Below are 20,408 nucleotides of genomic sequence, written 5' to 3'. Positions count from 1 at the left end.
TCACGTGAACCAGCCGCCACAACGGACAAATCGGGCCGCGAGCTGTTTTGATTTATTTAGTGGACCCCTTGTTGGTGGGATCCGTTCTCTTCAACAATGATAAATTTCGCACTTGATCAGATATTACCCTTTTCGTACCTTCCTTTTCAATGGGAGGATTCATTGCTTTACAGAGTACTTTCCGCCCAATCATATATTGGGTAAACAAACGGGCATTTTTAAAGGCTCTGTCCAACTCTTTGACGTTGATAAGATGTGAGTCAGCTCCGTTGATAAAACTATACAAAACTCTCACTTATCTTTTGAAATCTCATCTTTATTATGTATTTTTTATTTATATATATATATAAGAATATAGATATTTATTCGATAAATTATAATTTTTTTTGTTATATCATCAGAGTTATTTAATTCTGAATCCCAAATTCGACATCCTTATATTCATATTATCCCCCTTTTGTTTATTATTACCCAGAATCTGGATTTTCATAATACCATGATTGTGCTTGATGAGAGCCAATAAAAGGAAGATTTAGCTGAACCATTCTTAGTGGAATATTTGTATTTTATATGATAAAAAGGAATTTTGTATATATTAACTCGAGATAAGTATTGCTATTAATAACATTAAGTAAAATTTTGAATAATTCATTCTATTTTTTAAAATACTATCTATATGAAAAAACGAGTTTTTTGCATACTAAAATTCTTTGACAGTTACGATCGAGAATAAAATGAAGACAAAACGATATAAGAAGATACTTTAAGATATATATTAAAAGCCTACTAATAGCCGAAGTAGGTTACATTCAATTAGGCCACATTCTTATACATAGATAAATAAGCATAAAATAGATTTCACTAATTCATAACATAAATTTCATAATTTTAAGAGAAGAGACTGAAAGTTGTGAGGATTAAGAAGAAACCGAGAATTGCATGACAACAGAACATTAATAAACATCTACTTGGTAGACTCAATGTTCATATCATTCATAACAGCACTTCGCTCTCAAGCAACTTCAAAACAACAAAATAAAAGCAACTGATAATTGCTGAGAAAAGAAACTATGCATGAAATGAAGGAGTTTAATCGAGTGATGATACGGAGAAACCCACCTTTTAATCGAGTTATCAAGCCTCTTGATAGTCGCCTTCCTCCTCATCTTCGTATTCAACCTCATCATCAGCTGTTGCATCCTGGTACTGTTGATACTCTGAGACCAGATCATTCATGTTGCTTTCTGCCTCGGTGAACTCCATCTCATCCATCCCCTCTCCTGTGTACCAATGTAAGAAAGCCTTCCTTCGGAACATAGCGGTAAACTGCTCGCTGACACGACGGAACATCTCCTGGATTGAGGTCGAGTTCCCGATGAATGTAGATGCCATCTTCAACCCAGTGGGAGGGATGTCACAGACTGTGGATTTGACATTGTTCGGAATCCACTCGACGAAGTAGGAGGAATTCTTGTTTTGCACATTGAGCATTTGCTCATCCACCTCCTTGGTGCTCATTTTACCACGGAACATTGCTGATGCTGTCAGATAACGCCCATGGCGGGGGTCAGCAGCACACATCATGTTCTTGGCATCCCACATCTGCTGGGTAAGCTCGGGGACAGTGAGAGCGCGGTACTGCTGGGATCCACGGGAAGTAAGAGGCGCAAACCCCACCATGAAGAAATGAAGCCGAGGGAAAGGGATGAGGTTGACAGCAAGCTTTCGGAGGTCGGAGTTGAGCTGACCGGGAAAGCGAAGGCAGCATGTAACTCCACTCATGGTGGCAGAAATGAGATGGTTCAGGTCACCAACTGATGTCCATCACAAGGGCAAATATTAAGTTAATGATGCAAACTTGAATCTTAATTTAGCATGAACAACACCTCGAGAAGAGATCCTTACAGCTGGGGGTAGTGAGCTTGAGTGTTCGGAAGCAGATGTCATAGAGAGCTTCGTTATCCAACACCATGCACTCATCAGCGTTCTCAACCAGTTGGTGAACAGAGAGAGTCGCATTGTAGGGTTCAACAACTGTGTCAGAAACCTTAGGAGATGGGAAGACTGAGAAGGTTAGCATCATGCGATCTGGGTACTCTTCTCTTATCTTTGATATGAGTAGTGTCCCCATGCCGGAACCAGTTCCACCTCCCAGTGAATGGCAAACCTGAAACCCTGAAATATAGCAAATAATAACATGATATTAAGAGCTGACAGTTGATAAAACCTGCATAGATACTTTATGTAAAGCAAGCTTGTAGAATTTATATCAATCGAAATCAAAATTAAAATGTTTGATAAAAGAATGCTCCAAGAAAAAACAAAATGAAATTGCGAGATATACAGTTCCCCAAGAGTGGAAATATAAATGAAATCACGAAAGATAATTCTCCAAGAATAGTATGACAGGACAAATTGTTGCTTAAGCTATCTACTACACCAACAAAAAATAATCATAATAATAAAATCCTTTTCAGACAGATAAAACAATGGGGCCTTTCAAATATTTGTTCTAGCATACCCTATCAAATAGAGCATCGCTGGATCTTACAACAAATAAAAAGATACTCCTGGTAGATAGATGTGTGGCAAAGAATTGAAAAGATCTTAGGAAGTAATTTGAGGCCATCAAAGAGAGTACGGCAAAAGTGTCTGGCGTTGGATTCCCAATTTAATGACAATCAAAAGGCCAACCAACATTGGAGCATGCATCGAAACATTGGCACGCACATGACCAAACTGACAGCCTAAGTTGACATCGGATGCACAAGTGAGGGCAGAAGTACAAAAAAGTTGCATTTCGCTTAGCACTGCTACATTTTAATGTAGATTGAATCTTTTCCTAACAAGTAACGACTTTCAGTTCCGTGATGACCTAATAAAAACATTTAAGATAATATCAAAGTTTGTGTTCAAGATATGTAGATATCTCTCTCTGTGTTTGAGTCTTCAGCTTCTGGATTTTGTGATAACCCAATCAATATGATCATCAAAAAAAAAGTTCGCAATAGATTCCTATCAATCAAGTAGGCTATGAATTTGTATGCTCACCCGTCCTGTTATTTCATCCGATATCTAAATGCTCATATAGCCCCCTTTGAAGCTCATCAATGACAAATTGTTTGTAAATTTTAATACAACTAATGCGAATAGCAAATAAATGGTTTTGGGAGTTAAATAGTAATTCTATTTTTTTCGTAGTCATAATTGGGAAAGCATCAATCAAATCAACGAGTGACAGCATCAATTTGGAGAACGTAGTATTCACCAGAATGAAAGAAAAAAATCGATCCATATGATAAAGATTTTAGATCCACAAACAAAATTGATTCAAAAACAAAATTGATGCCCATAGATCCACAAACAAAATTGATTCAAAAACACATCGCCTTATGATAACGAACACCAGAAAATGAAGAACGATCACCGAAATCCACAATGATAGACGCGTAATTTAGACGATTTACTTCGAATACTAATTTCGCGTGATTCATAAAAGTATGGCAAAAGAAAAAAGAGAAGAAGTCTCACCCTGCAAGCAATCGCAGTTCTCAGCCTCCTTCCTGACAACATCGAGGACCGCGTCGATGAGCTCGGCGCCCTCGGTGTAGTGGCCCTTGGCCCAGTTGTTTCCGGCCCCGGACTGTCCGAAGACGAAGTTGTCGGGGCGGAAGATCTGGCCGTAGGAGCCCGACCGGACGCTATCCATTGTGCCGGGCTCAAGATCCATGAGCACCGCCCTGGGGACGAAGCGGCCACAGCTGGCTTCGTTGTAATAGACATTCACCCGCTCAAGCTGGAGCTCACTGTCGCCGCCGTAGTGGCCGGTGGCGTCGATCCCGTGCTCCGCGCACACGACCTCCCAGAACTTGGCCCCGATCTGGTTGCCGCACTGGCCGCCCTGTATGTGAAGGATCTCGCGCATCTTGAAGCAGATCGGACGGCGAAGCAGAGGGATCCGAAGGGAGATCGGGGAGCGGAGAGGAGGAAGACAGGAGAGTGGGATGGAACAGATGCAAGAAGAGGGAAGTGGTTATATAGAGAGACGGAAGATGACGGCAGTTTGGGGGTGATTTCTGACAGCGGCGGAGTAACGGGCGTTAGAATTAGCGGGGGATTCGAAATTTGAAATGGTGCAACCGCGATATTGAATATTTTGGGTTTCGTTACATATTTACCCTTATATACATTCTAATGTGACATTACACGTCATTAAGATGTCTTATTTGCAACCAAATCAAGCTGTGAATAATCATAACCATCCATTAGTTGATCAGTGCTTTCCTGATCTGGTGATCACGCCATCTCCTTCCCTCTGTTTCATGGCAGTGGCCGTGTCTTCCTCCTCCATGGCCATGATGAAGCCAACCTGCTCTCTTGCCTTCTACTCAACGTCAGCCTCACAGTGCAGTGGAATCCATGAAGTTAGCAGCATGGTTTGCTGGAGAAGCCTCTTGGCAATGAACAATCGCATGATTCACAGGTTGGCCCTCCTCCAGGAATTAAGTAGGAACAGGGATTACGTTTGTATCACACAAGAGCTTAAGTGGCCCTCACATCATTGCTAGCTCAATGCTGCTGCTGCTGCTGCTGGATGTTGTTGAGATAAGATTTATAAACATGATTGCTGTGAAGCTGCTGCGGAAGAACATGCTTGGAAGCTCACTGCTTTCTAAAGGTGCTCTAATGGATGCACACGGTTGCTCTGTTCACTAGAAAAACTTGTATTGCGGTGATCGCTGATCTGAAGACCAACTGGGTTGTGATCTCAATATAATATGCACACAATTCCATGGCAATTCTTCATAGAAATTTGACATATAACTATCTTTATATGTCATGAAGGAGATTGAGGCAATGTCTTCTTTTCCCTGTAACTATCTTGTAAACAAAGGGATATATACAAGACGGCTTAGTGCTCCTCCTCCCAAGCTTCTTGCTTCCACTCCTCCACCTGCTTTATAGCATCAGCCTTCCTTGATCGAAGCTGCTCCAACTCCCCCGCACTGTAGGGAGGAGGCAACGCGCATGGCTCGGAATCGCTGGTCCACTTCACCATTGCCTCCATCAGGAACTCCCTCACACGCCCTTCCTCGCCACAAGCCACGGATTCCAAGCAGAGCTCGGTGGCGTTCTCCGGTAACGTCGGCTCGTACCGCAACAGCTTGGCGTACTCGGTTAGTAGGTGCAACATGTACTGGTACACGAACTCCATTTTCACTTCCTCCAAGATGAAGCTGCTCCCTTCCTTCCCCATGGCTTGCACCTGCAAATATCACAGATAATTAAGCAAGCTTTGGTCGAACGAGCTGAAGCTGTCGAAGGTGGAAGCAGGGCTCACCTTCTCTTGGTGTTTGTTGCCCCAGTCCACTGCAAACTTGATCGACCTGCACTGGTTGTCTTCTCTTATGGGCCAGTAATGGCGTCCTGGCATCAGCCCCCTCGTCATGAAGTCGTGGAAGTGAGTCGTCACGAACAGCGCCGGTGAGTCGCAGGCCAGGATGTACTTCGAGCTCACCGACCACGCCCTCCCCTCGACGAAGATCTTGTACCTGTTATCAAGCAAATTACTGTGTCATCCACAGTTTGTAGCAGAAAGCAGCAGCTTTCGGTACCTATAGATGCATTGCTCAGCCAGGTTCGAATCCTTGAACCCGTTCTCGATCTCTTTTACCCAGTCCTATACGAAATATTCACTGTGAATCAGTAAGGAACAGAGAACTGAGATTAATGGAGAAGAGCAACCGCAGTGTTTACCTGTGCATAAACTCGAGCGTTCCAGTCATGTCCATTGGAGGAGTTACATCTCATCAGATCCTTCCGATGGCCGGACACCGTCGGATTGCCTTTCCAGAATGCATATGGCTTCCTTTTCTCCCACGCCATCCTGTCATTCGCTTCTTTCATCTCCTCCCGTAGCACCTCCCATGGCTTTACGTTGATCTCAGGCCTTCCCAGTAATATCCGTGTCAGAGAAGGTAAGGTTGAAAGGCTTGAGCGAAGGTGAATTACCAGCCCCAGAAGGACCAGTCGGGGAAGACGATGTCCACCGTGGAGTCATCCTTGCAGTAGCGGAAGAGTGGCGGCGGCGGGAGCGACGTGTTGTAGTCGTCGGCCTTGACGGTCGGCATGTCCTCGCAGTTGAACATGAGGTCGAGGTCGGGGAGGCGGCCGGGGTAGCGGTTCGCGAGCTGCACGAAGCCCCACAGCGTGAAGAGGTCTCGCGTCTGGAACACCCGGTGGTACTGGTCCACGTAGACTCGGCCGCCGATCACCAGCAGCCGGAAGGCTGCAAACTGCCGGGCACTCTCCACCATCTTTCTCGTGATTCCCGTCGAGTTCCACGGGCGGAGGTCCTCGTGAATCCACCGGAAGTAGTCCGGGCAGGAAGGAGGTGGCTCGGTTCCGGAGGTGGCGGGGGCCGACGGAGAGGAAGAGGGAGACGGAGTTATCGTCCTTCGGCAGTAATGCAAGGGCGTGGTTGTGTGGTTTGGGCAGGTCAAGGTGACAGGCTTGGGCTGCGGCTGATGGGAGTGTTGTAACCTGGGAGTTTGCTCACGCCATGAGCTTATCATGGAGAAGGTCTGCATGCAGAAGGCGATTAAGTTGCACTGTTGCACCAAAAGAGAAACGAAAAAGAAGCATTGCAGTCTCCAACGTGAGCAGAAAATGAGTTACGAGGGAGAGCTTAATTACCGAGTCATCCATCCATCTCCGGGAGATGACCGCCACGAGGACAAGAAGCACGAGGAAGAAGAAGACGACTCCTTTCGTCGACGACTGTATCGCGCCGACGGCGCCGCCCCCCATTCTGCTCTCTGCTGCGCCGCAGTTAGCTTCCTCTCCGCGCCACCATCTCCTAGGGGCGCTGCCCATGTTTCACCACCTTCGTGGCCGGGGAAGCCGACAAGTTGTCCGCGATGTTGATGTGATGCACGACTTCAACACCTCATTCCTACATCTTGAGTTTTGTTTTTTATTCCTTTTTATATATTAATTAAGTTCATTTCAATTTATTGATGTGCTATGAAAAAGGGTTCACGATGTTGATGTGTTGCACAACTTAAACACCTCATCTCTATGCCTTGGAAACTACCTAAGAAGATTTATTGTAGAATTCCCAAGTTTTGAGGTTTTATTCACAAAATGCCTACTAAAATTTTCTTGCAAAACACAATCATTATTGAGTTTCACTTAGGTTTTCCATCATATCATCATGAAATATGCATCCTCCAATGCTAAAGTGAGGTTCACAACACACAATAGAAGACAGAAGAAGTGCAGAAGATATGACAATATTTCAAGAAGACAAGAATGCAAAGAACTTTTAGGTTCCTAATAACCTCCAAACTCGTTTAATCTGATAAGTTTCATATTCACTTTGATGACTATAAACTTCAGCTCATTCTTTTTCCAACCAAGCAATGGATAAAGAACTTTCTGTTTGTTTATCAACTTTTTTCGAGGATGAGAAATTAAATACAATAAGAAGCTGTGATGTCCCAACTATATATAGGATCGGTGAACCGACCACATGGATCCACAGAGAACCATCTCTTTTGGGAGATTCGGAGAACATAAAAGAAAAGGCAGTTTAGATGCAGACGAACCTCACTGTCCAGAAATAGAGAACATCTCAAGGTTTGAAGGCTTCAAATGCCAAGAGCTAAAAGCTGGACTTTCTCTAAGCATCTTGAGAGAAGATTGGTATTCATGAGCCATAGCCTGGAAGTTTAGTAAGTCACTCTGATTAGAATCTGGAATACAAACAAACTTCTTGGATGCTACCGTAAAGTAATGTGATTATAATCCGGAATACAAGCAAACTTCTCGAAGGCTACCATAAAGCAAAACCAGCTAATACTTTGCTATGAATGGAAATAAGATACTCCTGAAGTCTGATTTATTAATTACTATTTGACACTACACATACATATATTTTCATGGCAACCTTCGCAGCTGAGTTTTCTTTTAACCATATCAAAAAATGCATAGCAGGAAGTGAATTAGGATTAATTGCATGCTGAGGTGTAATTTTTCAATTTAAAAGGACAACATGCAACAACGATATTCATGCTGGTGGGCCATCAGTTGGCATGACAATTGCCCACCAACACGGTTTGACAATCTTGCTATGACTGTTTCAGAAACTCAGCTGCCACTGATCTTCACATCAACAATACCTTGTTACCTTGGCAGTGGTTCACTAAGGTATCAATGAATCCAACATGTCACACAGTATAGAAACAAAGAGCTCTATGCAGTGGTTGAGAAAGGTGTGGAATGGAAAACTTGTCAACAACCCTCCCGATTTCTAAGTTCTTTTACAGTTATGTTCTTCAATGACATATACATAAAATATAATATTTAAGCATTGTTAGAACATATGAGTTGTTCCTTCTTTTCGTTTCATATTTTTTAATTATTTTTTATATTTGGTTATTTTTAATATTACTCTTTGGCCAATCACAGACAATTTATCCAGTTGATCCCACCACCAAACTCGGTTCCGTGATAAATCTCAAACCATATATTGATCCTGCAAACATTCTCCTGTTTCTTTTTAACATTTTGGAAGCAAATGACATTGTCTCTAGCAGGCAACAAATTTAAATTTAATTTATGGAGCATCTAGTACCGATCAGATCAATGCAGGAACACACAAGAAATTCTTGTTTAATTGATGAAAATAACGGGATATCAACAAGCCATGATATTTCACCTTTGGTGCTTCAGTTCTATGAGAACAAATTGTAAGAATAAGTTTCAACTGGATAAATAATGGAACTCAAGCTGTAGACTACATGCATGAAGAGGGGAAAAAATACATATATTTTCCATTTTGCAAACAACTAACCATACCTTCAGCCCATGATAAGAGATTTCTGCAGATTGAAGCTGCAAAGATAATCTGGATTGCAATGACACAAAAACTTCCAACAACCTCCTCCTGGTACCAAAGAACATTCATGCAAATTTAATATTTTGTACAAGAAACAAGCTTATAGTTAATAAACAACAAGTCAAATAACCTAATAAACTACCATATAAATATCAAAGCATATTAATGTTTCATGAGCTTCCCATAATATCTCTTTTCCTATGGATCCATCGAACCATCTATTGCCAATATAACATCAAAGAGATAGCATGACTGATAATACATATAATATTAATACTTGAAATTCATTGCCTACTTGCATAAAGATGCCTCGGTGGATGGAGAGAGCGCCCCTTTTGCAGAAGTGCCTTGTTTCCTCCCTGTTGTTCCCAAGACAACTTCATACAACCCAGATTTATTCCAACAGATAGAATACCTGAGTAAACAAATCATACAAGGTACGCTAGTTCTTTTACTATTAACCCAGAGCAAGAGAATCATAAAAAACAATAAAATCCATCAGTTCTAAATGGAAAAGGTAACAAAACCACATAATACCCGCAAGTTAAATTAGTTTCATCACCGTTTGACTGTTGTAACCTGTCTGCCGGAATAGGAGCCTCGATAATACATGGCTGAAGGACAAAACATGTAATGAGCTAACCATCTTCATGTCAAGAAGACCATCAGAAGTTGCACAAGACAAACCTTGTTCAAATGAAAAGGTTTTGTCAATTTAATATGCAGGTGTTCCATGCAATCATAAATAGCTTTTTCAAGATAATTTGTCTTTACAGACTTTTGAAGACCATCACAAGGAGAAAACCCCACAGTTAAGGTAGATAGATATACTGGTTGCAAAATGTGAAAAAGCAATGCTCCTGCAATTAACAGAAAAAAGAAGAAATATAAATGGCAGGAAAAATTGGCGAGTTCAGCCTTCATTCTAATATAGTAACAATATATACCATGTTTTGACATCTAAACTAAGATTATACATTCACAATTCTTTGACTTAAAACAGTGATCATCTGACATAGAGACTCTATGTCAAACATAAGTTAGCAACTCAAAATGTCATTTACAGGGACATCCTTTCTTACAATCCTGAAACATCATGAAAATCTCCAGTAGTTCTAAAAATGCTGGCAATCATAACAAGCATAATTGGTCATCTTTCAAAATGCACAAAATGAAACAACTGCCTCTTACTAAAATCACTATCATCATAATCTCTAAAGAAGATACCCAGTCATAAGAATTAGTAAGATTTAAGAAACCAAGTTAAATTTTGATCTCAGATAGCCATAATGAAAATTTTTGCTCAACGTATTGTTACAATTTCCTAGATAATTTTGAACAAGTCCTTGAATATTTGATTACTTCAGGTAATACAAAGCATATAGAGCTACTGAAGTGTGATCATTTCCATCATTCAGTCATTATTTCACAGACACGCATATGCTGAAAAAAAAAACAAAATTTTAACAACTTGTTACAATTAGAAGGGGAACTCTCATACTCGGGGATATTAATTTAAATATTTAAGTTTGATGTAACCTAAGTGAAAGAAAAGCACAATGGAAGCTAACAATTGCTCTATTATGTAGTATCACAAAGCAGCAAACAAAGATGGTTTATTCAATGATAAACTTGAAAGAAAACCTTGGACTCCAACAACATTCCAGCGGGTTATCTTATTAAAGCAGCTCATGGAATAAGTGGTATCACCACGTCCAGGCTTCCTTTGGACAATTGTTGATATCTGAGGATAGTCACCTGGAAAATGATCACTCTCCTTTATTTGGGACTTTCCATTTTGGCATCCATTTGATTCTGCACTTCCTAGAAGGAAATTAAGTGTTATACATAATTGCTGAAACCAATCCATAAGCTGTAAAATGTACAATAATATACACATGCACACTAATCCACTTCATAGTTAAGGGAAGCCAAAAGTTATCATTTAGAGTGTCTGGTAAAACAGTTCTAAGAGTCAAAGTAATTAATTCAAGAAAAAAGAGGTTCTACGAGTTAGCTTTTAATAAACCATAACAGCAGGATCAATGCCAGGGTATGGCAAAAAAATAATGATATTTGGGCTTAAATCTGGAACTAGAAAGGTTGTTTTCTGCTTAGAGGAAAAACCTTAGGCACAATTTGGGAATATAAAGAAACACACCTGATGAACCTCCAATTTTGGCTGATAGATCTGTTTGAACTGGAAGTTCACGTGGTTGTAGCGTAGGATATGAAAAAACTCCACCTACATATGAGAGAAATGTAAATATACAAAAGAAATAAGGAAAGAAAGATAGTTCGTTTCTAAAATTTAAGTGCACAATGGAATAATCAAGGAAGAGAAAAAAGGAAAATAAATTAGAAGGAAGCCATACAAGGAAGTTGGGTGATATACAAATGTAATCCCCATCCAGGATTCATCCTGTACTTCGTCTGGCCGCAGCAACTGGTATCCAAACCAAAAGCTGACTTTGATGCATCAGCAAACCCCACATCATCTCTACTCGTCTGATGAATGCGATCAAGACGTTCAATTTCAGCATAGAAGTACCTGTTCTCCTTACAAAATTATCTTTTTTAACCATTGGAAACGAAAACTGACTGCTTTCGCCAAAAAAAGATCTGTTTTGGTGTGAAGAGGGTACCTCAGCAGCGATCGACGCGCGATGATCTCGGCATGGGAGTCATTGATGACGTCTCCCGTAGGGCTCAAGAGGGAGCCCCCGATGCACTTGGTCCCGGTGCCCAGGGCCACGACCTCGAGACCTGAAACGCGAAGGAAAGACTAGGGTTTCGGGATGGGTTTAGGACTCTAGAGGCCGAAGCGAAAGGATCGGATCAGCGTACCCTGGGTTGGGGAGGAGAGGAGGAAAGCGGCGACGACAGTGGTTTCCCGGCCCTGAGGCTTCCCTTTCTTGGGGAGCGAGCGGTACAGAGAGAGTACGGCTTCGGAGACCTTCTCCCCCCACCTGCTCTTCTCCGGCTCCTCATCCCATTCCGACAGTGAGGCGCAAGCAAGCGGAAGCCGCGAAGACATGGCGGCGCTCTCTCCCTCCTCTCCGGTCGCGCCTTCACTTAGCGAGCGAAAGGAGGGCCCCTCCCACAATTAAATTACGATTTTGCCATTCATCATATTAACAGGACATTAACCATTTCTCATGTGATTAACATTAGTAATTTCAAATCAAAATATATGATACTGAACATTTAAAAGATCCTTACTATCCTTATAAGTTTCCAAAAATACAAATATTAATTATAATATGCATTTATTAGCTTCTAAGGATATATTAATATTTTTGTTTTAATTCCAAAGACATCAAATTCTATTGACATTCCATTCCACATTGAATAGCACACTACAAAACTTTCATTTTGGTTTATTATTAGTCAAATGGTGTATCAATGCTTTTACTAACATCCTATATATATATATATATATATATATATATATATATATATATATATATATATATATATATATATATAGTGTGTGTGTGTGTGTGCTTATCATGCTTATATTAATATCCTTATTAATGCTTTTACTAACATCCACAATGAATAACACACACACACACTATATATATATATAGAGAGAGAGAGAGAGAGAGAGAGAGAGAGAGAGATCAATCTGGCCTACTAAGCATCCACCCACTCCATCAAATGCTATAAACTATTCTCATGTACAAGTATTTTTGATTGAAAACATTGTTTCACTTCATTAAAAGAAAAGAAAATGATAACCCCCATAATCAAAAAGATCATATAGTTATCAATCATGTAATAAAAAATATTTTTTATGAATTATAATTTACTGAATATTTTTACATAAATTATAATTCATATTGCAAAGAAAGAATCTTTCTTATGAAGGAAGTATTCATTCACTGTTTTGGATTACCTAAAGCTCTCAATAAAGTGGAATAAAGGCAGTGTGTGGAAACTGTAACCGCTGGCTTTTTGTATGGGACAGCTTGTTGATGGCTTGACCATGCTTATCTCCACCTCCTTAAGCTTTCTTTGGGCTCCTAAAGGTATAACTTGCTCTCCAATCCTCTCCTTGTTGTTCCCTGTTAAGCTTAGCTTGCCTTTCCCATGCCCACACTGCCTCTTTGGCTCTTCCTATAAGAGTTGTCTTGATCCTTCTCTCCAGCCTTCAGCCTCCTGCATTCATCATCACCAAATTCTCTGAGTTTTATGAGAGGGTGGAAGGTCAGAGATGGTTAAGCTGACGTTGGTGGGCAGGTTGAGAGATGGCATGCCCTTGTCTCAGACACCAGCCCACTTGATCGAAGACAATGACGCCTTCTTAGCATCTTACAGGCAGAAGGCAGAGCTTGTGCTTAGGGAGATCTCAGCAGGAGCTTTGACAAAGCCCAAGATGACCATCCTCGTTGATCACTGCTGTTTCCAGTAAGTTTCATCTTTTGAATGGTTATAGAAAGCAGAACAGGAGAGAGTGAGGTTGCATGAAACACTCATCTGATGATGACATGATCATAGGAGAGCACAAGTATGGTGTTTCTTTGATCTCCTGACCCCTAGTTTCTTCGTGCATAAATTGGCATCCAGCTATCTCATTGGAAATGGAACTTGCTGCATTGCTCTCTGTGATGCCTGGTATCCAAGAAAGCTGGCATTTCACTATCTGCAGGATCTCCACGAGGAACTTGAGAAGGTAGACAACAGAATTGTAGAGTCATTCTTGGAGCCATATTCGTTCACAAGATTTGGTAACTCATTTTGTTTGAATGATTTTTACCTAACACATTGAGTTTTTTCTGCTTAATTTGATACTCTGGTAAACATCATGCCTTGTAGAGTATGTCATTGGCAATATCAGAAACCGGTATTTGGACACGAGAACTCAGGCAAATCTATATAAGCTGAATTCTGATCGCAGAAACTATGTCGATATCCCCACACAAGAGTTCTCTAACATACTGAGGAACTGTCAAACATCAGGTGAAATCCCCAAGTTTGTTTTCTTTTATGTGGAAGATGTAGAATATAGTTTGTGTAGAGATTAGAACTGTTTGTGTAAATTGCAGGAACTGATGTGGGAACATCTGCTACCATCACCCATGCACAAGCTACAATTTGGAGCTCACATCTTCTTGAGGTCAGTATGAAAGCAGTTGCCTGAGGCAATTTTGTGCAGCAAAAACACAGCATCAGAAAGAGAACCTTTATTTGTCTTGGCACAAGCAGGTGATTGCCTTGAAATGGACTCCAATCACAATTCTTGTGATGGTAGCTGCAATCCTCTTGTGGACTGGTGTTGTCCTGAACGAGTATAACACACTGACAGCATGGTGATATCCAAGAACTAAGGGAGTGGAGACAGCAACTGGTATGATTCAAAGAAGCACTACCAATTCGGCCATCAGCGGATGCAAAAGTGATGACTTTGATGTAATTCACATTGATGATCGATCTACTTGTGAATTCTGCCCCGAGAGACTTGAATTCATTCATGATATCAAAATACCAGAAGACTTTCACCTTCAAATGAATTATGAATTGGTGATCTAAATGATGAAAACCAAAAGAAGAGAATTCGTAAATCTCGAAGTTCTTCTAAACAAGCCCATACTAATTAGTTAAGTACACAAAGAATTGTGTTACAAATACTAGATTCTATGTAACCTTATTCTGCCAATTAGGCAACTGATGTTAAAAAATTATTTGTTCATTTCCTCCTGCAATGATGCAATTCATGTAGAATGATTGTTTCATATGAATTCATGTCTTGAAGAGTTGACATTATGCCGCTGAGTTCTTTCAAGTGTAGGTAGATTTCCAAGCTCACATCAATTGTTAAGAAGATCATGCACTGAGTCTAGTTACCAAACAATCTTAGCAATGCTTTATCAAGAACGATTGTGTACTGTAACCTTGATTAATCCTAATATGTTGCTTGTTGATTTCAAGAATTCAAGCCAGAATTCTATGTCACAGAGAACATTTTCATAGGCATGATTTTATGTTTGTGATTTAATGAAATTGAGTGTAGTTAACTGAGATGCCTGCACAAAGCTCATAAGCATTTCTACATTTTTCTCCAAATCTTTCCTATGAACTTTTTGATTCACGACATCATAATTTTGAGTATGGACTAGCAATTGATTTCATGAATTGTTACAATTTGTCGATGAAGAAGATAACTTGTGCCTTCCGTCATGGTGGGGAGAAGAGCTCAACAAGCCACGAAGGGCCAAGAACACGAATTATATGAGCAACAACAATAAGGCATAATGTCTCAATCTAGATTGATTACATGATTGAGCTTTATACAAAGCAATGTCTCAAACAAGTCATTAAAGAACTTATTACATGAATTGTGGGACTAAAAGTTATTTAGCTATTGCATTTCAGTCATACTCTCATTGTCTTTAGTAAATAACACTGAATTTGAAGGAATGAGAACCATCAATGTTTACCATGAGCTCAAACTCTCATTCAAACTTCCCACAAGTGTTGGTGAATCCGAAACCATTAGGAACGGTGACATTATTTCCATACTGTGCATCGACTTGTGAAGCTGTGTAGAAATTATTGCAGTGCCACTGATTGTTAATTGCATCATCCAAGTTGAACAAGCTGTCCCAGTTGGCCTGCTCAAATGACAAGCAATCAGCAAATAAAACCTTGGGGAAGTTATCTGCTGCTGTCCTGTTTTGGGCACCACCAATGTTTTGACTAACAGATTGGTCATAGTTCTTCAGACATGCTTCAAGTGCCTCAGTATATCCTCTTGCAGCACTTGGAACACCATGATCATTCTCTTCTTTGTGCATTGTTAGCCTTTGGATGGTCAGATTAAGAGCTGAGCTTGCTGAGCTAGAGGTGTCTAGTTCTTGAGGCTTTGTGATCTTCTTCTTCATGTAGGAGTTCCAGTGGTTCTTAACTTCATTGTCTGTTCTTCCAGGTAGTTGCATTGATATTTGTGACCACCTGTAACAAAATAATGCATATGTATCATCTATTTTTTGCTATTTTTTTTAATGATCAGTGGTCAGATAAAAATGTGAAACTAAATATTCATGAAAGATTGCAAAATGTTAAATATCATCCTTTGGAAGATGATTGATTTCATTGGAAGAGTTTGTGGTGGTTCTTTATGACATTAAAATTGACAACAAGATTTCGTCGAAATCAGATCCAAATTATTAGTTACAGCCAAGGTTCGCTAGACCGTACCGTACCGACGTTTCGACCCGGGCTCAGTATGATATGGTATCAGTGTACCGGGCGGTACATCAGGGCGTACCGAGCGGTACACCCTAGTGTACCGAACAATTTTTTTATTTTTTTTCATACTGTAGCAGTGATACAGTATAGTACTGTAGCACTGTTGCGGTACCGGACGGTCTACGTACCGGTAACTTGTCGGACCGGTATGTACCGCCCAGTATGGGCGGTACGCTTCGGTATGACAGACCTTGGTTACAGCTATGAAGTATAGAATGATATATGCATGCCAAACTCGGATACTACAAGTTTTAATATAGTATTTCCATCTAACAATTATTTCCTTGTATGTTTTGCATCATCTAACCCGTGAAATCCATTTAAACTGCCAATATGGAATGTCAAATAGGGGTATTTTTGTTATTGGATCAGAATTCAGATGTTGATGTTGAATTGGCATATTCAAAATCTAACTTTTGGTTCAATCATTTTGCAGATATCTGTGTTGTTTACTTCATTCTAACTGCTAAGAGTAAACAATTTGGAAATCTGAAAAATAGCTTACTTGTTCCCCAACTTGGACTGAAGTTTCACGATGGTCTCCTCCTCCTCTGGTGAAAAGTTTCCACGTTTTAGACCAGGCCTGAGGTAGTTGATCCATCTCAATCTGCAACTCTTTCCATTTCGCCGCAAGCCTATCAGAATCAAGCAATATAAAAAATCAGAGAAGAATTTTCTGCAGAGAAACACTACCCATGCAAACAAATCTGAACATGATTTATTTTGTTTCATCAGCATAAGAAGAGTAAAACTTACCTGCAGGAGGCCTTGAGAACCGATCAAGAAGAAGGAAACAAGTCGCAAGAAGTCTTTCTTTCATTTTCAGCAAGATTTTAATTATATATGCAGTAATGAAACTGCATATCAGAAATAAGTTACAAAGCTGTAGGTTGTTCTACTTGCTAGCTACTGTTGCATTGCATGACATCGATATCAAAAATATATAGCAGATGATATAAATTGCAAGAAAGATGTAGTCTGTGATGGTTCTTATTAGAGGACACTTGATCATTTATATCTGGATTAATTCTGATGTATTCTCCTCCACATTCATAGTGCAGATAATGTGTCGTTGTATACTAGTCATTTCTGTACTAAAGTGTGAATCTGAATGCCATTGTTTGTAGAAAGACAGCTTACTCTGCAGATCTTAATTAGACCCACAGGAAAAGATTACATGTGTGAAGTGTTGAGGCAAAGAAACTGAATGCATTAATGCAAGAGCTCACCAGCTTTGGCAGGAACTTCACTCCAACAGCTGACTCCATGCAGAAGGATGTAATCTCTGAGCTTTTGGTCCTCATCAGGTGACCATAACCCCTTCCTGTAATCCACCTCTGGCTTCTTGCAGTTCTTACACTCCATCCTCATCTTGCATCTGTCACAAGGCAACCCCAGCCTACCAATTCAGGGGATAGATGATGAGAAGACTCAACTTCGGTCTCTGGTTCTGCATGATGCTCGAACGACAAAGCTTAGGATTTAAAGGGGTAATCACTACTATTCATATATTTTTTATCCATAGAAAATTAATTTCCTGATCACATTCAATAAACAAATTTATAAAGATGCATTAATGTCAAGGCTTTGCACTGTTTGTTATTGGTCATGATTTTTTATTACCAACCAGAGAGATTGTTTTCACAGGAACCCAAGTTTCAGTAGAGTCCTGATTAAAATTTTGCATGAACTCAGCCAATTGTACCAAAAGGTTGAAAATAAGCAAGCTGTTTTCAAAGTAAGACCAAATTTATTAAAAACCGAGGTCTTTAAGTTTATCATCAATCATTCTGCAGCATCTGACTCTTTGATGTGCCAGTTTAACTACAGTTGAAAGCTTGCATTTTGTGTTTGTTCCAAACATGGAACATCAACTCATTAATTAACTCGGAACTCATCTCTCTGACTTTCTTCTCTTCTTTCTCATCTTCTGTAGTCCAAGCAAAGTTCCATGGCAAGTCCAAATCCTCGAGTCCTCCGAACTTACCATATCAGCTTAATTTACACATGCAATTTAGATAGGCATTGTTAAATTGATGACAATGCTTAATTTACACAAATAGGAATGACTACTAGAAATTTGGCTTTCTCTCTCACTGTGAACTCTTATACCTTTAATATAAATAAAAAATTAGGTTCCCCTTCTCATGTTTGCTTCATTTGGTTCTACATTGTAGGCAAGCTAGATTTACCTTCATGGTGCTTAAAGTTCTCATCAACCCAACTTGTCGAATTCTAACTGATGTATCTACATGGACTGGTGAATGAGGTTAATACAAATATGAAACACAAAACTGGGTTTTCTTTATGGCACATAGAATGCTAAGGATGTTGAGGAGTGCTTGTCAATCTTAGTAGGATATGGAAAAGGTTAGGCTTATGTTTAAAGGTTGGTTAAAATACTTAAAGAGTAAGCTGAATCCATTGCAGAATGGCCTGAAACTTCTGAATATAGAATGATACAGAACAGTAAGCTGTCATTTTCCTTGGCCAATTCACTGGCTGGGATTTCATCCTCAGTGTGATAAAGAAAACTCCCAAGAAAAGGGAATAATCTTCATTAATTATCTCTACATGTTACTTCATGAAGCTTGACCTAGTCCAGCTTCCACATGCTTGGTATGTATTATAGGTCAACAACCAGCCATTAATTGTATCAAAGCTGACCAAGAATAATCTTACTGTATCATCATAAAAAAAGAAAGAACTATATAACTTTCCTGTTGGCATCCATAACACTAAATTAAACACTATTGGTCAATAGTTCCCATGATTGGTGACTGGTAATTAAGAACAGATATGAAGGTTAGGCATGGCTACCAAAGTGGGTTGTACAAGACCTAATCTACAGAACATGTTTCTTCCCCAGTTGATGACTCAAACTAGTGATGCAGGAATCTTGTGGACAAGCCAAGTGGTATCTAAATACTGTTAGACATCTGCTACCTCTATCATTTGGTGAAGCTAAAACAAAATATTTATTGTAGGATTACTGAAGCATGAACAAATTGAGTACTTCAAGTAATTAAGAATTCAATATTGTTATATTGACTTCAAGGAAATGTGCAAATTTTTTTTGTGGACAAAATACCAGCTCCTTCACAAAATGAATATCTACTATCAACTAATCCCTTTGACATTTGAATCATGAAGCCTTCTAAGAAATTGTTTATTCTTTCACTCAGTCATGAAATGCTGTGTTAAAGTGAATAAAATTATGTGAATTGAGAAGGATTGGGTCTTCTGATTGATTACTGTATTGATTTCTGCCATTCTTAGATTAGCTAATAGTGGCAGAGAAAAGGTCAACACTTGATGAAGATTCCTCAAGCATCAGAAGCTCTCTTTAGAAGAAAAAAGAAATATATCCTTAGTTATAATGAAGTAAAATGCAATTGATTGGCTGATCCGAAAAGATCAATAACATACATTAAATAATTTTTTTTTGTCTTGATTAACAATAAATTGAAAATATTATTGTGATTGATTGATGGATGTTGGTCAATGATTCATGTGGATAATATTACATACATATCCCTCTATGGACAATTATTTTCATATTTATCACTCTCAATGTGAGATATTCAAAAATTCATTTAATTAAAAAAAAATCTTCTTAATTTTTTGAATTTTTACTTTCATTTCTTAAGACATATATTTTATTCTTATATTCTTAACTCGCATCCCTTCGGTTCATACTAACATCTACATTGCTATTCATACGATGAACAATGTAATGGGCATTATATCCAAAATACGACAGAAATATTATTGTGATTAATTGATGGAAGAAGACTTGTCAATGATTCATATTGATAAAATTATGTAAATATCCCATCAAAGTTCAATTATTTTAATATTCACTCCTTTGAATATGAAATATCGATATATTATTTTGATTTAATTTACCAATTGTCACTCTCATTTCCTAAACGCATATAACCAATTCTTATGTTCTTATATGACATACCGATAATTTAGATTAATGTAATATATTTTGTATAAAAAATATGACATATCATTATCTTTTTTGGTCCACAAACAACAAAACACATGGCATTGTTGAATGGTAAAATACGTTAAAAAATGAAATTAAATTAATAATACTGTAAAATAAACAAAACTTAAAGGGGCGTTGCGAGAATCGAACTCGCGACCTCTCGCACCCAAAGCGAGAATCATACCACTAGACCAAACGCCCATTTCTTTATTTTTCTAAATGGTGAAAATATTAGTAGTTGTTTTAGTAAAA

At 39.2% G+C, this 20,408-nt stretch overlaps 5 protein-coding genes and 1 non-coding gene across 12 annotated transcripts; 1 reads left to right on the top strand and 5 right to left on the bottom strand.

The window, feature by feature from the left end:
• Positions 1-965: 965 nt before the first annotated feature.
• On the bottom strand, positions 966-4,016 carry LOC103980688 (tubulin beta-2 chain). Its single transcript, XM_009397150.3, has 3 exons — positions 3,532-4,016; positions 1,906-2,175; positions 966-1,814 (listed from the first exon to the last, which is right to left on the bottom strand). The coding sequence occupies exons 1-3, from the start codon at positions 3,923-3,925 to the stop codon at positions 1,135-1,137; spliced, it is 1,344 nt and encodes a 447-aa protein (XP_009395425.2). The 5' UTR covers positions 3,926-4,016; the 3' UTR covers positions 966-1,134.
• A 763-nt stretch (positions 4,017-4,779) lies between these two features.
• On the bottom strand, positions 4,780-7,722 carry LOC103980687 (uncharacterized). Of its 3 annotated transcripts, none has more exons than XM_065159064.1 (7): positions 7,611-7,722; positions 6,697-6,955; positions 6,013-6,584; positions 5,758-5,950; positions 5,616-5,680; positions 5,342-5,552; positions 4,780-5,266 (listed from the first exon to the last, which is right to left on the bottom strand). In XM_065159064.1, the coding sequence occupies exons 2-7, from the start codon at positions 6,874-6,876 to the stop codon at positions 4,913-4,915; spliced, it is 1,575 nt and encodes a 524-aa protein (XP_065015136.1). In that variant the 5' UTR covers positions 6,877-6,955; positions 7,611-7,722; the 3' UTR covers positions 4,780-4,912. The 3 variants fall into 3 exon arrangements, with proteins under 3 accessions (XP_065015136.1, XP_009395424.2, XP_065015149.1); XM_009397149.3 differs by having other exon boundaries at positions 6,697-6,961; positions 7,611-7,708; XM_065159077.1 differs by lacking the exon at positions 5,616-5,680.
• On the bottom strand, positions 7,215-11,985 carry LOC135642712 (tRNA-specific adenosine deaminase TAD1-like). 5 transcript variants are annotated; one of them, XM_065159113.1, is made up of 10 exons: positions 11,750-11,985; positions 11,548-11,668; positions 11,278-11,453; positions 11,064-11,147; positions 10,547-10,726; positions 9,590-9,762; positions 9,465-9,516; positions 9,198-9,317; positions 8,863-8,950; positions 7,215-7,725 (listed from the first exon to the last, which is right to left on the bottom strand). In XM_065159113.1, the coding sequence occupies exons 1-9, from the start codon at positions 11,937-11,939 to the stop codon at positions 8,865-8,867; spliced, it is 1,182 nt and encodes a 393-aa protein (XP_065015185.1). In that variant the 5' UTR covers positions 11,940-11,985; the 3' UTR covers positions 7,215-7,725; positions 8,863-8,864. The 5 variants fall into 5 exon arrangements, with proteins under 5 accessions (XP_065015185.1, XP_065015165.1, XP_065015179.1 ...); XM_065159093.1 differs by having other exon boundaries at positions 9,440-9,516; positions 10,547-10,717; XM_065159107.1 differs by having other exon boundaries at positions 9,440-9,516; positions 10,661-10,717.
• A 970-nt stretch (positions 11,986-12,955) lies between these two features.
• LOC103980685 (25.3 kDa vesicle transport protein SEC22-1) lies at positions 12,956-14,610 on the top strand. The gene is made up of 5 exons (XM_009397144.3): positions 12,956-13,315; positions 13,475-13,635; positions 13,724-13,867; positions 13,954-14,024; positions 14,114-14,610. Exons 1-5 carry the CDS (start codon positions 13,122-13,124, stop codon positions 14,219-14,221), a joined length of 678 nt encoding a protein of 225 aa, XP_009395419.2. The 5' UTR covers positions 12,956-13,121; the 3' UTR covers positions 14,222-14,610.
• A 534-nt stretch (positions 14,611-15,144) lies between these two features.
• On the bottom strand, positions 15,145-17,591 carry LOC135672331 (transcription factor LAF1-like). Its single transcript, XM_065180789.1, has 3 exons — positions 17,386-17,591; positions 16,662-16,791; positions 15,145-15,859 (listed from the first exon to the last, which is right to left on the bottom strand). Exons 1-3 carry the CDS (start codon positions 17,525-17,527, stop codon positions 15,361-15,363), a joined length of 771 nt encoding a protein of 256 aa, XP_065036861.1. The 5' UTR covers positions 17,528-17,591; the 3' UTR covers positions 15,145-15,360.
• Positions 17,592-20,285: 2,694 nt separating this feature from the next.
• TRNAP-UGG (transfer RNA proline (anticodon UGG)) lies at positions 20,286-20,357 on the bottom strand. Its single transcript has one exon. It is a non-coding gene; the product is annotated as a tRNA-Pro (tRNA).
• Between the last annotated feature and the right edge of the window lie 51 nt (positions 20,358-20,408).

The sequence above is a fragment of the Musa acuminata genome, chromosome BXJ1-4 (assembly GCF_036884655.1).
Source record: "Musa acuminata AAA Group cultivar baxijiao chromosome BXJ1-4, Cavendish_Baxijiao_AAA, whole genome shotgun sequence".
NCBI classification, from domain to species: Eukaryota; Viridiplantae; Streptophyta; class Magnoliopsida; order Zingiberales; family Musaceae; genus Musa; species Musa acuminata.
The sequence above is the reverse complement of the archived record's forward strand: the minus strand, read 5'-3'. Positions and strand labels throughout refer to the sequence as shown.